Source organism: Musa acuminata, chromosome BXJ3-4 (assembly GCF_036884655.1).
Source record: "Musa acuminata AAA Group cultivar baxijiao chromosome BXJ3-4, Cavendish_Baxijiao_AAA, whole genome shotgun sequence".
Taxonomy (NCBI): domain Eukaryota; kingdom Viridiplantae; phylum Streptophyta; class Magnoliopsida; order Zingiberales; family Musaceae; genus Musa; species Musa acuminata.
In genome coordinates, this window is record NC_088352.1 from 40,256,853 (window position 1) to 40,267,988 (window position 11,136).

The following is an 11,136-nucleotide window of genomic DNA, read 5'->3' on the forward strand; positions in this document are numbered from 1 at the left end:
GTTTAACCAAATTAAACTCTTCCAGCGGAGTTGATTTAATCTTATTAACTCTAAACCCCAAACTAATTAAAGCTTAAAGGGCTCCAGGTTTGTTTACCCATCATTCTAACCCAAACCTCCGACACGTTAAGTGGGCACAGCCCATGGACTCTGTTTGGAGATCTCGGGGAAGTTGGGCCAATTTTTTGTGCCAAATCTGACACTAGAGATTTCGAGAACATGATACAAATTTAAGTACGATCAGGTCAATTTCTTTCTGGATTAGCTTCTCTTTCATACAATCAGGGAATGTGGTTGGGGGGGCGTCGGGCGCACTCATCCGTTCTCGTACTCAATAGGTAACTGTTCTCCCACTTTGTTTTTGTTCCCTTGTGGAGATTGGTCATTTAGTGTCAATCAATTGTAATTATTGTTCCAGATTTTGAACCGGAATATGTTTTTCTAATAATTTTATTTTAACTATTATATTAAATGATGTACAAAACACTGTTACATTAATTGTTCCTCATAAATCCATTAAAAAACAATTAAAAATATATTCAAACTTAAATAATTTCAACAATCTTAAATAATTTCAATTTTTTAAAGATAAATGATTCTGATGAAATTTGAGCTCATACTCTATGATAAAAAGTCAAAATTTTTACCAATTAAACTAACTTATACTTTTAAATTGGGTCCATCAAATCTTTTCTCCTCATCTCATCATGATTATGGGTAGAGGAATAAGAATCACATGGTTTTTTATTTCCTTCATTTTTTTTATTTTTTATGTAGTTAAATATCTTAAGAAAAAAAAGGATCAAAGATGAATCCATAATATTTTGATTTACTATTTATCAAAGAAGGTAATATGATCTAATATAATAATAAAAAAATCATAAAATCTTAACTATTTGGGATCGATTGTGGACTCAACGTTCTATCTTTTTCATCCGATCTTGAAATTGACATAGGTGACTATAATCTGATCCGATGTCATAAGAACTCTAACAGCACTCTATTTTATCGTGGAACGATGGAAGATGAGATGATTTCTCTTGTGGAATCCATGATAGCAATAACAAATAATGAATTAGGGCAAGAGGCAATCAGGAAATGTGGCCTATCAGCACGATGGCGGTAGGTGGTGGAATTCATTTTCCTAGGCTGAGATTCCAACCACTGCACCCTACGGCACGCCGTGGATTTTTGGACCACATCATCATCATCATCATCATCAATTACTTGATATACTCTTTCTTTAGCTCAAGGAATAGTGGACTGTTGGTCTTGACTTTGTGCACTTAAGGATTGACTATGACTATCTAAACGTACTCCACGATCCCATGCCATTGATATATGCTAAGTGTTCTGTTTTAGGAGTCAAATATGACATGCCACCATCTCTTACAATTGAACTAATTAGATCCAATTTGATCACACTAATATTTTATCTATAGAGATGCATAATGTATGAGCTCAATTTAGGGAATCGTGCCATCTATATAGTCTTCATTTCAATCATCTGTCTATTTTGGTCAAACTACTTGTATTATATCTATTATAAATTCAAAATAGATAGGCAGTTAAAATGCCAAGTGGGAATGAAATAGACTAATATTTTATAACTATCAAAAGATTAAAAAAGTAGCTACAAAATGATATCATTGGAGAAAAAGAAAAGAAGATAAATGTTTCATGAGTTCATGTGCTCTTGTTAGATGATGTTCTTCATTTATAGTCTGCTAAAATGACAGATACTGTACAGATCACAATGATGCAATGTTTTTTATGACATCTTGTCTGTTGTTATGGCTCAGATAGTAACACTAGTTGATTGAATGCAGAGTACAATGAATGATGAAGGCAGCCCTGCTGTTGCCACATGGTTTTGGTAGATTCTTTACAACAGCATTATATATGAGGATGTAGATGAGTATTAATCTTTTAGTTGCATGTAATCAAGTTCAATATATTTTTTCTTTACAGAATGAAAAGATTCGTTAATGCTCAAACCTGCAACAGAAAGATATGGCAGACTAAAATTTCATTTTCATGAAATAAAAGGTTAATTAATCATCAAGTAAAAATGACTTTGTTCCAGAAGAACAAAATGACAATGACATGCATGTATAATCTCTGCATCAGAAAATAATAAATGAACCATGAGCAGTGCAAATGCAGTTTTACTAGTCACTGAAAGCAACTCAATGTAGCTATGCAAATGCAAACAATCTATACTAATTTGATAATTAAATCGAAGTACCTGGAGAGTTAGGTCCCTCTCAGACCATGGAATCCAATTCTCCTTGGCATGTTAATCCTTAACCCCTTTCGATCCTCGTATCCATCCATTCAAGACATGCGATTGAACAAGGATTCTGTTTAAACAAAGAAAACAGTGGGTCATTAGCAACCAGGATGACATATTAGGAAAGTCTTGATGAAAAAGATATATATCAGCTTAAAATCCTTTCTATTCAGAGGAAGAACCTAGAGCAACTTGATTCTCACATCTCAATCACCAGTTAGTCTCAGACTTAAGGTTAATAGAGAATTGTTTTCCATGCTGTACATGCTAATTTTTAATTTCAGAAAATAATAACTAACAGAAAAAAAAAAAAAAAAACACTGTTCATTGAATGTAATGCATATGCCAACCTCTACATCTATCATGCCCATGTTAAAATTTGTATTTGTAAAGAAATCCATGAACCCAACACCAAGTGGGACACATGCTCTTTTGCTAGTCTATGTGAATTAACTCAGATGTAGCTATGTCAAGGCAAGTAATCTATGTTGGTGAAGGAATAATTCCAATTCGAACAAGGTACTTAAACAGGGCAAACAGACCATCAAGTGGCTCGTTGCCAATTCAGATAGCAGAATAGCAAAATTCACACCCGATCAGTTCATCCAGGGTTCATATTAGTAATAAAAAGTTCATTTATCCCATCCTCACATTTGATCAATTGAAGTCATTCTTTTTTTTTTTTTCCCCTTTTTTCTATGAGTAGGAGAGGATCCCAACTCCATAGACATCAAGATGGTGACATACAATGGAAATCTCTGTTAAAAAAGGAAACTGCACCAACTCAAAACAAACATTTCACTCTTATTGCTCAGTGAGTATTTGATCATTATAGTGCAATGGACATTATGAAGTTTATCTTTTTATTGAAAAATAGGCAGAGTATTGAAATGAAAAGTGTGAATACACAACCCAAACTCCTAAACCATGTCTGAGTACGCATGCAGTGTAATCTTTGAATGGAAAGAGATGAAAAGTGTGAACAGAAAGAAACTCTATTTCAAGAACAGCTATGAATGATCCAACTGGAAAAGGAAAAAAAATCAAATGTTCAATGTTTAATATTAGATCGATCTAATGATATGAATGACATGGTAGCATTGCTTTTATCCGTATGGGTTGGGTGTCAAGGATGTTACCCTGTAATTAACAGCTCCCTCAACCATCCCAAATCTTCGAATGCCTTTTTTTTTCTCTTTTGGCAAAAAACTTTGAAAGTTCTCTTCGTCTTGCCTGGTAACTGCTAAATTATTTGAGTTTTTCTATCCACCCCCACATGTTTATAAAAGTGATGTTCTCCTGTTCTCCGTGCAAGTGTCCCTGTCCTACCCACTTTAACAAAAAGAGAGAGAATCAAATATTGTCAATGAAAAGATCCAATTTTTCAAAGAGAGAGAGAGAGAGAGAGAGAGAGAGATTCAAACTGGCTTGCTCACCTTAGCTTCGTGATTTGGATCTCCCACCATTCTGCTCCTTCTTGTCTCTCCCACTGCCACTGGAGATCTCGCTGAAGGCTGCTTGCTGCCTTCTTTCTCGCGGGGGAAGAGGCATGGGGAGGCCACCAACACCTCTCCCTCTCCCTTCAGTATGGGCCCTTACCTTCTGTCTGCTCATGTCTCTCGCCAACGCCGATGTCGACGGGTCTCCAGCGCTTTCTCCCGTGCCTTCCCCCTTCTCCTCGTTTCAGAACCAGCTATTTCCTCTACCTCCGTTGTCTCTGGCGCCATCTCCTGCAGGTACTCCCGTTCCTGGCCTTTTTGATGCTTTAACTTCTGTTACTCTGCTAAAAATCGCTCCTTTTTCCCCATGATCCCCTGGATTTAGATCATCGCAAGTCAAGATCGTGGCTTTTTTATGCTATTCTCAGATGTTTGATTGCTCTTCCTCATGTATTTGAGAGCTTTTCCTTTTCTTTTCCTAAAGAGATCAATCTTGTTTAGTATTTCTTTTAGATAAAGCATGTAAGCTTACAATCTAATTTTTGAAAAGCAGAGATGCAGACCATGGAAGAGGCACACCATCGCCATTACCTCAAAGAGTTGACTGTGGCAGTCGTTCTGGCCTCCGTCGCGGTTCTCGCACTCATATCATCTGTACTCTGTGCTTGGATCGTTTGGAGGAGGAGCCGCCAAATGCTCGATTCTAAAGACATTGAAAGATCAGGTCCGCTTTCTGATATCATCGGCGACGCCAAAATTGCAGCGATTGTTCTCTAATACTCTGATCATTTGACGCCAAACAGATACTGCTGCCGGCGGACTCCCATTCGGCCCGATCTTGAGCAAGCTGAACTCCTTAAGGACGACAAGCAAGAAAGGGTTGCTGCCAATCATCGACTATGCTTCGTTAGAGTCAGCCACCAACAAGTTCAGCGAGGGTAACATCCTGGGAGAAGGAGGATTCAGCCATGTGTACAAAGCCAGCCTCAATGGGGAAGCTTTTGCTGCGGTGAAGAAACTAGACGGCGGCGGGCAGGATTGCGAGAGAGAATTCGAGGTCAGAAATGTTAAGATCATACATAATCCAGCTTTATTCCTGTCTCTCCACTTTGACCAAATGCTTCTCTTTTCTGCTCATCAGAATGAGATCGAACTGCTTGGAAGGATTCGACATCCCAACATAGTCTCTCTTCTGGGATACTGTGTTCATGGAGAAACCCGAATGCTCGTTTACGAGTTGATGCAAAATGGATCCTTGGAAACGCAACTCCACGGTGCACTTATTCTCTACCCGTATTCCTATCAGAATGATACCAAAGCACAGAAAGCTTACACTTCATCGTCTTGTTTGTTTCATTTTCACATCTCCAGGGCCATCCCATGGGTCAGCCTTACCCTGGCATACTCGCATGAAGATTGCGCTTGATATAGCAAGGTTTGGTTCTTGACACGACGATGCCACCTCCCACTTCTAAGTAGCTATCTTTTCGATGGACTAATCACGATGCAATTTGCCAAGCAGAGGACTGGAGTACCTTCATGAGCACTGCAACCCACCAGTGATCCACAGAGATTTAAAATCATCCAATATACTACTAGATTCCGACTTTAATGCCAAGGTAAATACGTTTCTATAGATACTTCTTACCGAGTTCATCTCGAGTCTTGCTCTGCTCATTTTTGTGGCATAGGATGTGTTTTAGTAATGAATACCTTCTGGTTGCAGATTTCAGACTTCGGACTTGCAGTGATTGGCAGAAACCATAGCAAGGGTGGTTTGAAGGTTTCCGGCACTCTTGGTTATGTAGCTCCAGAGTACCTTTTAGATGGTACTCAATTCCTCCTCTTGTTCGGTCTCTGTATATTTTTTTCTTTCTCATAAAAAGGTATTAATTCGTTGTTGAAACAAGCAACTGATCTTACTAGTTCTTAGACGAAGAAAAAAGAACTAAATACTAGATATAAGACAGAAATAATGCTGAATTCTTTCAGGTAAGCTCACTGAGAAGAGTGATGTCTATGCATTTGGAATTGTACTGCTGGAGCTTCTGCTGGGAAGAAAACCAGTCGAGAAGATGGCACCATCTCAGTGCCAATCGATTGTCGCTTGGGTATGATCTTTAGATTCATGAATGTGGCAGAAATATCAAAAGATCTTACATCTGTTCCAAACCGGTGCTCAATGTTTGCAGTTGTTTGTCTTCAGGCAATGCCCCAGCTCACTGATAGATCAAAGCTTCCAAGTATAGTAGATCCAGTTATCAGGAACACGATGAACCTGAAACACCTATATCAAGTATGTTCTCCAACCTGATTCCTACTGCACATGAGCATATTTTTGTTTCCTCTAACAAATGGTGACATGGAACAGGTTGCTGCCGTTGCGGTACTTTGCATCCAGCAGGAACCTAGTTACAGACCATTGATCACCGATGTGCTTCATTCCCTCATTCCTCTGGTGCCAGTAGAGCTTGGTGGAATGCTGAGAGTTGTAGAGCCATTACCAGGTGCAAACCAGAAATCTTCTGCTCACTGATTAGAAAGTTGGAATGACAACCTTTTGAAGGTAGCAAACCTGCTGCAACCGCAATTTCTGCTCTGGCATTCTCTTGTTCTCCCATTTCAAGCAACTCTAATTACCTGCAGAAAGATTTCCAATTTCAACTTAATTCAGGTGGTAGAGTTCAGAGGGAATAACTTAAAGAGGAATAGTCCTTTTTCCCTTCAGTTGTGTTGTAAAAACCAATGCAGGTTTTTTTGCACTCAGAAATAAACTGGTGCCTGTACAGGTGAAAGTTATTTGGACATGATTTTTACAGAAAATTTTCAGGAAACTACAACTTCACATCGTTAAGATGCAAATCAAGGAGTATAATTCTAAAGTTAGCAATTGAACATGTTCCAATTACATAGAGTCATCCAACAATGTCTCTTTTATATATGAGATAAATTCAACTTTGGAGTTTTAAACCTAGTTTAAATTCTTTAGATGGCATCTGCTGGTGTGACATTTAGTAATCACCAACCAGGATTCTTGGATCAAATGTGTTATCATAGGCATACTGATAAAAAGGATCTATAATTCAGTCATTCAATATTTACTAAGCTCATTGCTTCTGCGAGTGACAATTAACAGGAACTCATGAGTTAGTAAACACAAAATAAGTCTTCCAAGTTGTTTGAGATATGGAAGTTTGATGCTTTAAATTACCAATTAATTTGTATATCATTTCCACTAAGTTGTTTGATATATTGAAGTTTGATGATTTAAATTACCAATTAATTTGTATATCATTTCCACCAAGTTGTTTGAGATATGGAAGTTTGATGCTTTAAACTACCAATTAATTTGTATATCAAATGCCAATGTCATCTTAATGGAGAAGATGGCTATCTATTAGGTAAATCGAACATATCAAACTTTATGTTACAGGGAAAAGATGATCGGTAAAGGTAACCACTTTGAGGTTTTATTTCATTCCAATTGATCCCTGAAAATTGAATATTTGGCTAAGCTAGTCGCTCATGTTATAAATATTGTCCGCGTTCATTATAAATTGCCTCATCAGTGGAGCTAAGACTGTGTCAGATGAATCTATATGCAGAGAACAATTCAGCAGTCTGCAGTTAACATGTCACTTCAACTTTAACATGTCATATTAGAAGACTGAAAGCTTATGATTAACTTTAGTTCTGCTTTTTCTTGACTGTGGTGTCTAAGTTTTACCTACCACTTTTCTGCCAAGGACTTCCCAACTTAAATGGTTCCCAGTAATCTATCATACTGCATCCTTCATTCTTTCATCAGCAAGCATGCAGGAATATTACTATGATCCAAAATGCTGCTAGATCAGTTGAGATGTACAGAAAAAAATACATGTCATAGAAGGCTGTCGACCAAGCAGAAAATGACATGCCTGACTACTGAACAGGTCTGAGAACCTTATGGTGGTTAGAAGGAATTAGAAAATAATAGCCATGTGCCATGTGCTACTGTGCATGAACATTCTATACTATTAGACTCTATTCAATGGTAGTCGGTATGCTAATTTGAGAATGTATAAACAACCAATAGAGCTCAAGCTATCAATTGTTTCTTACACAATCTACTGCAAGTACTCATATTGATAGTGCATTCATCACATTTACTATCATGAGATTTTAATCACCAACTCAAAAAGGAAAGCATTTCATGCAGTGAAACCAATTATGAAGAGCTTGCTCTTAGTTGGATTAGTATTATGTTTCAGACCACTGAGAAAATTTGTTGATCAACTTCATTCTGCTCGCTCTTCTATCATGAAATTCTCTTGCATACACGCAGATCAACGTATTGACATTGGCCTTTGGCACTATAATTAGGTTCCTCTATTTCGAGATGGGTAATCAGGTTTGAGTCATGAAAACGATATCTTTGTCTGCAGTGATAAAGCTACAAGCTCTCTCTCAGATTTTATATTGACAAGAATCTCTCTCTCAGATTCTATATTGATAAGGGGCCCGTGCATTGGACCATCATCACAGCAGTTCATTGTACTGATGGTTGTGGAATCTTCCACATAAATCATATTACTACAAATCACCTATTTGACTACCAACATAGCCTGATTATTTGAGGGAACATCTCCTTTATGGTATGTTACAAATCTGCTGGTTTTGTGCATTACCCTGTCTAAATCCAATTCCCTTGGCCCTTTAGGTCAAGGCAAGAACACTTGATTGTTCCCCGAAATTTAAGGGCTCATGCACAAGAGAATAAAACAGGAAGCACCATTTCTCTCATGATGTGTTTTCCCCACCTTCCAAAGTGCAAGCAGATGGACATTTAATTTATTATATATGCAAAAGAATCCATAAATATGAACCTTACAGAACTTCTTTGGAGCTCTTTCACTCTTATTCCCGCTTAGAAGGTTGATTGTATGCTAACCTTCAACCTAGCTTCCTTGCTTGACATGCCAAAAACAGACATCTCTAAATGCATTTGCTTATGGGAAACTATGACATTATTAAAAACATCAAGCAATTGCTTCTTCGGTTGTCATTATTCCTAGTGTTACCTATCAAAGATGATTTAGAGAAGTTACTAAAGATTGCCTCATTTGGAGTCATTTCAATTTTATAAGCCATCTTTTTCTCTCCCTCTTTCTATTTTTCCTTGATTTGACAATAAAAAAAACAAGAGAATATGTGTATATTACTATATTTTATTATTTCTGAAAACTACAATTTTATAGGTTAAGTAGTCCTAATCAAGAACATACATTGGAATTCTTTGTACAACCATTGAAGTGGAGCCCCTTTGACCGTGCCCTTTGGTTGAATGGAAAAAGGCCTGCCTAATTGATTTTAGTGGAACAAGGATACCGTCCAATTATGTATTATGGAACAACCAGTTCCTTACTAGCATCTACTAGTCCTTGGTCACCTATCTGTCATCATGACATGTAAGGAAAAATTATCCACTGTCACCAACTCCTAAATCATAACAGGTGCTCCTTACCAGTAAAAATTGCTAAGATCATTGGAGTACATTAAACGCCATCACTTTGATTAAAGTAAATAAAACCGCAAGCATTCATGGAAAATAATTATTCCATTGAAGGCCATAAGTGTTCTTTCTCTTTTGGTGATCATAGGCGTAGGATTTGAGGCTTAGGCACAAGGACTGTGATAAAATCATTCTAAAAACATCACAAAGTCTATGAAAGTTGGATATAATCCCATGGTGAAATAGACATACATGAAACTCAACATGACATCCATAAAGGATAATACACTCAACATTTTTCAATCTTAGTTTCCAATCCTTGCTCCCTAAGAACAAAAGAATAACAGTAAAAAGAGAAATTAACATAGCCAATGACATCTTTATTCTCAGGTTTTTTTAATAATATCTTCCATTCTCAAATAAAGAAACTTCAAAATAGAATATCAACCAAGACTTAATCGAGATAGCATCATTCTAATTTATGATGTCAAGAAATGAGTGAATAATGATCCAAATTTAAATTAAAAGAAGCATATCAAGATTTTAAACCATCCCAAGATGCAAGTACACTCACCTATAGCGTCCTCCTCGACACCCTAGCTTTGTGAGATGCCAAAGCCTACACTTGGTATTGTACCTGAGGAATAAGGAACAAGAGGATAAGGACTTCGAACAATAAAGATAGGCTATGTGCATGACACGATTATTACTGAGGGAGAGTAAAGCATTTATACCCACATATCCTGCATATCTCAGAATGTTATACGTACGAAAGTTGAAAAAACTAGGGCAATAGATAGAGCCCATCATTATTTCATTTGCTTGAATTAGATAATAGTAAAAAGTTTTATTTTTTTGCTGAAATAGTAAGTCGTGTCAATTCCGATTCTTTCTGAACTGTGTTAGACTACCAAATCTCTCAACAGTGATATTTGAATGGCAACTCATAGGAAGAGACATAAGCAAAGTTTCTTCACCATAGCCAGCCACTTCCTCCAACGTTGGGTAATCTTTTTTATTTTCAGGTGGAATAACAGCATACTGATCACTAACAAGAACTCATTTTTAAACCATAATCTCCACATCATCTGAGGTGCAACCAATCAGAAAGTTATCCCTAAACAAGTGCTAATTTTCACATCAACTGGCCAAAGAGAAATCAATAGTTTAATGGAGGAACAAAATAAGAATCCAGGAGTAGTACCTGCAATGGGTTAGAGTGGGTTAGAGAAGAGGTTTCAAGAGCCAATCTCTCAACCTCATGATTGAATCCCCATTATCCTTCTCTCGCAATTCCTGAAGTCACTGTATAAAGGGAAACATAATCCATAGATGGAGTAAAATGAGGAAACAAAAGATAGACGAGGCTCAGATATGCTCCCTATTGACATCATTCTCTGCATCTCTCCCATCTCTATGGGTGTGACATGAAGGATATGGCTGCAACGGTTGCCTACCGCAGAGAAGCAGACCATCCAATTGAATTGCCATAAAAATATAAATCACAGCCCTATAATAAGAAAGAAATGGGTATGTCAAGGCATCAAAAACCCTAAACCATGACCAACAGTAACACAATGCAGAGAATTAACCAGATGGGCAAAATCATCATAGCCTCAAGAAAAAAAAAGAGAGAAAAAAAAGCAGGCAGCAGTAGTTGGATCCCCTCCATGACAGTCCATCTCCATTCTACTCCCTGATTTCCAGGGTTATATATGCATAAAAAGAAAAGGTCCAATACAAATTCATAGACAAATATCACAAGCATTCAGAAATCAAGAATATATTTTTCATAAAAAATCAATTAAATAAGCATACAGTTCTAAGTAAATTATAACATCCTGCTATTTGCATACGAGAACTCAGATGATGAGATTCATATATAAATGTAGCAAGAAGTGGCTTGAGGCAAA

The 11,136-nt window shown here is 37.2% G+C and overlaps 1 protein-coding gene and 1 long non-coding RNA gene across 4 annotated transcripts; one reads left to right on the forward strand and one right to left on the reverse strand.

Annotated features, from left to right (window-relative positions):
• Positions 1 to 691: 691 nt before the first annotated feature.
• On the reverse strand, positions 692 to 3,866 carry LOC135636012 (uncharacterized). Its single transcript, XR_010495783.1, has 3 exons — positions 3,730 to 3,866; positions 3,433 to 3,625; positions 692 to 2,363 (listed from the first exon to the last, which is right to left on the reverse strand). It is a non-coding gene; the product is annotated as an uncharacterized LOC135636012 (long non-coding RNA).
• On the forward strand, positions 3,647 to 6,594 carry LOC135584679 (probable receptor-like protein kinase At1g80640). Of its 3 annotated transcripts, none has more exons than XM_065147521.1 (10): positions 3,647 to 4,029; positions 4,283 to 4,456; positions 4,536 to 4,789; positions 4,874 to 5,006; positions 5,104 to 5,167; positions 5,255 to 5,351; positions 5,459 to 5,561; positions 5,725 to 5,843; positions 5,939 to 6,028; positions 6,104 to 6,594. In XM_065147521.1, the coding sequence occupies exons 1-10, from the start codon at positions 3,843 to 3,845 to the stop codon at positions 6,266 to 6,268; spliced, it is 1,386 nt and encodes a 461-aa protein (XP_065003593.1). In that variant the 5' UTR covers positions 3,647 to 3,842; the 3' UTR covers positions 6,269 to 6,594. The 3 variants fall into 3 exon arrangements, with proteins under 3 accessions (XP_065003593.1, XP_018680111.2, XP_065003594.1); XM_018824566.2 differs by having other exon boundaries at positions 5,925 to 6,028; positions 6,104 to 6,243; XM_065147522.1 differs by having other exon boundaries at positions 3,650 to 4,029; positions 4,286 to 4,456.
• The last annotated feature ends 4,542 nt before the right edge of the window (positions 6,595 to 11,136 follow it).

Bases quoted from the DNA above. Each gene is read 5' to 3' on its own strand.
- LOC135584679 (XM_065147521.1), top strand. From the start codon at position 3,843: ATGGGGAGGCCACCAACACCTCTCCCTCTCCCTTCAGTATGGGCCCTT. The intron at 4,790-4,873 runs GTCAGAAATGTT...TCTGCTCATCAG, and splicing joins ATTGCGAGAGAGAATTCGAG to AATGAGATCGAACTGCTTGG. The intron at 5,352-5,458 runs GTAAATACGTTT...TTCTGGTTGCAG, and splicing joins ATTCCGACTTTAATGCCAAG to ATTTCAGACTTCGGACTTGC.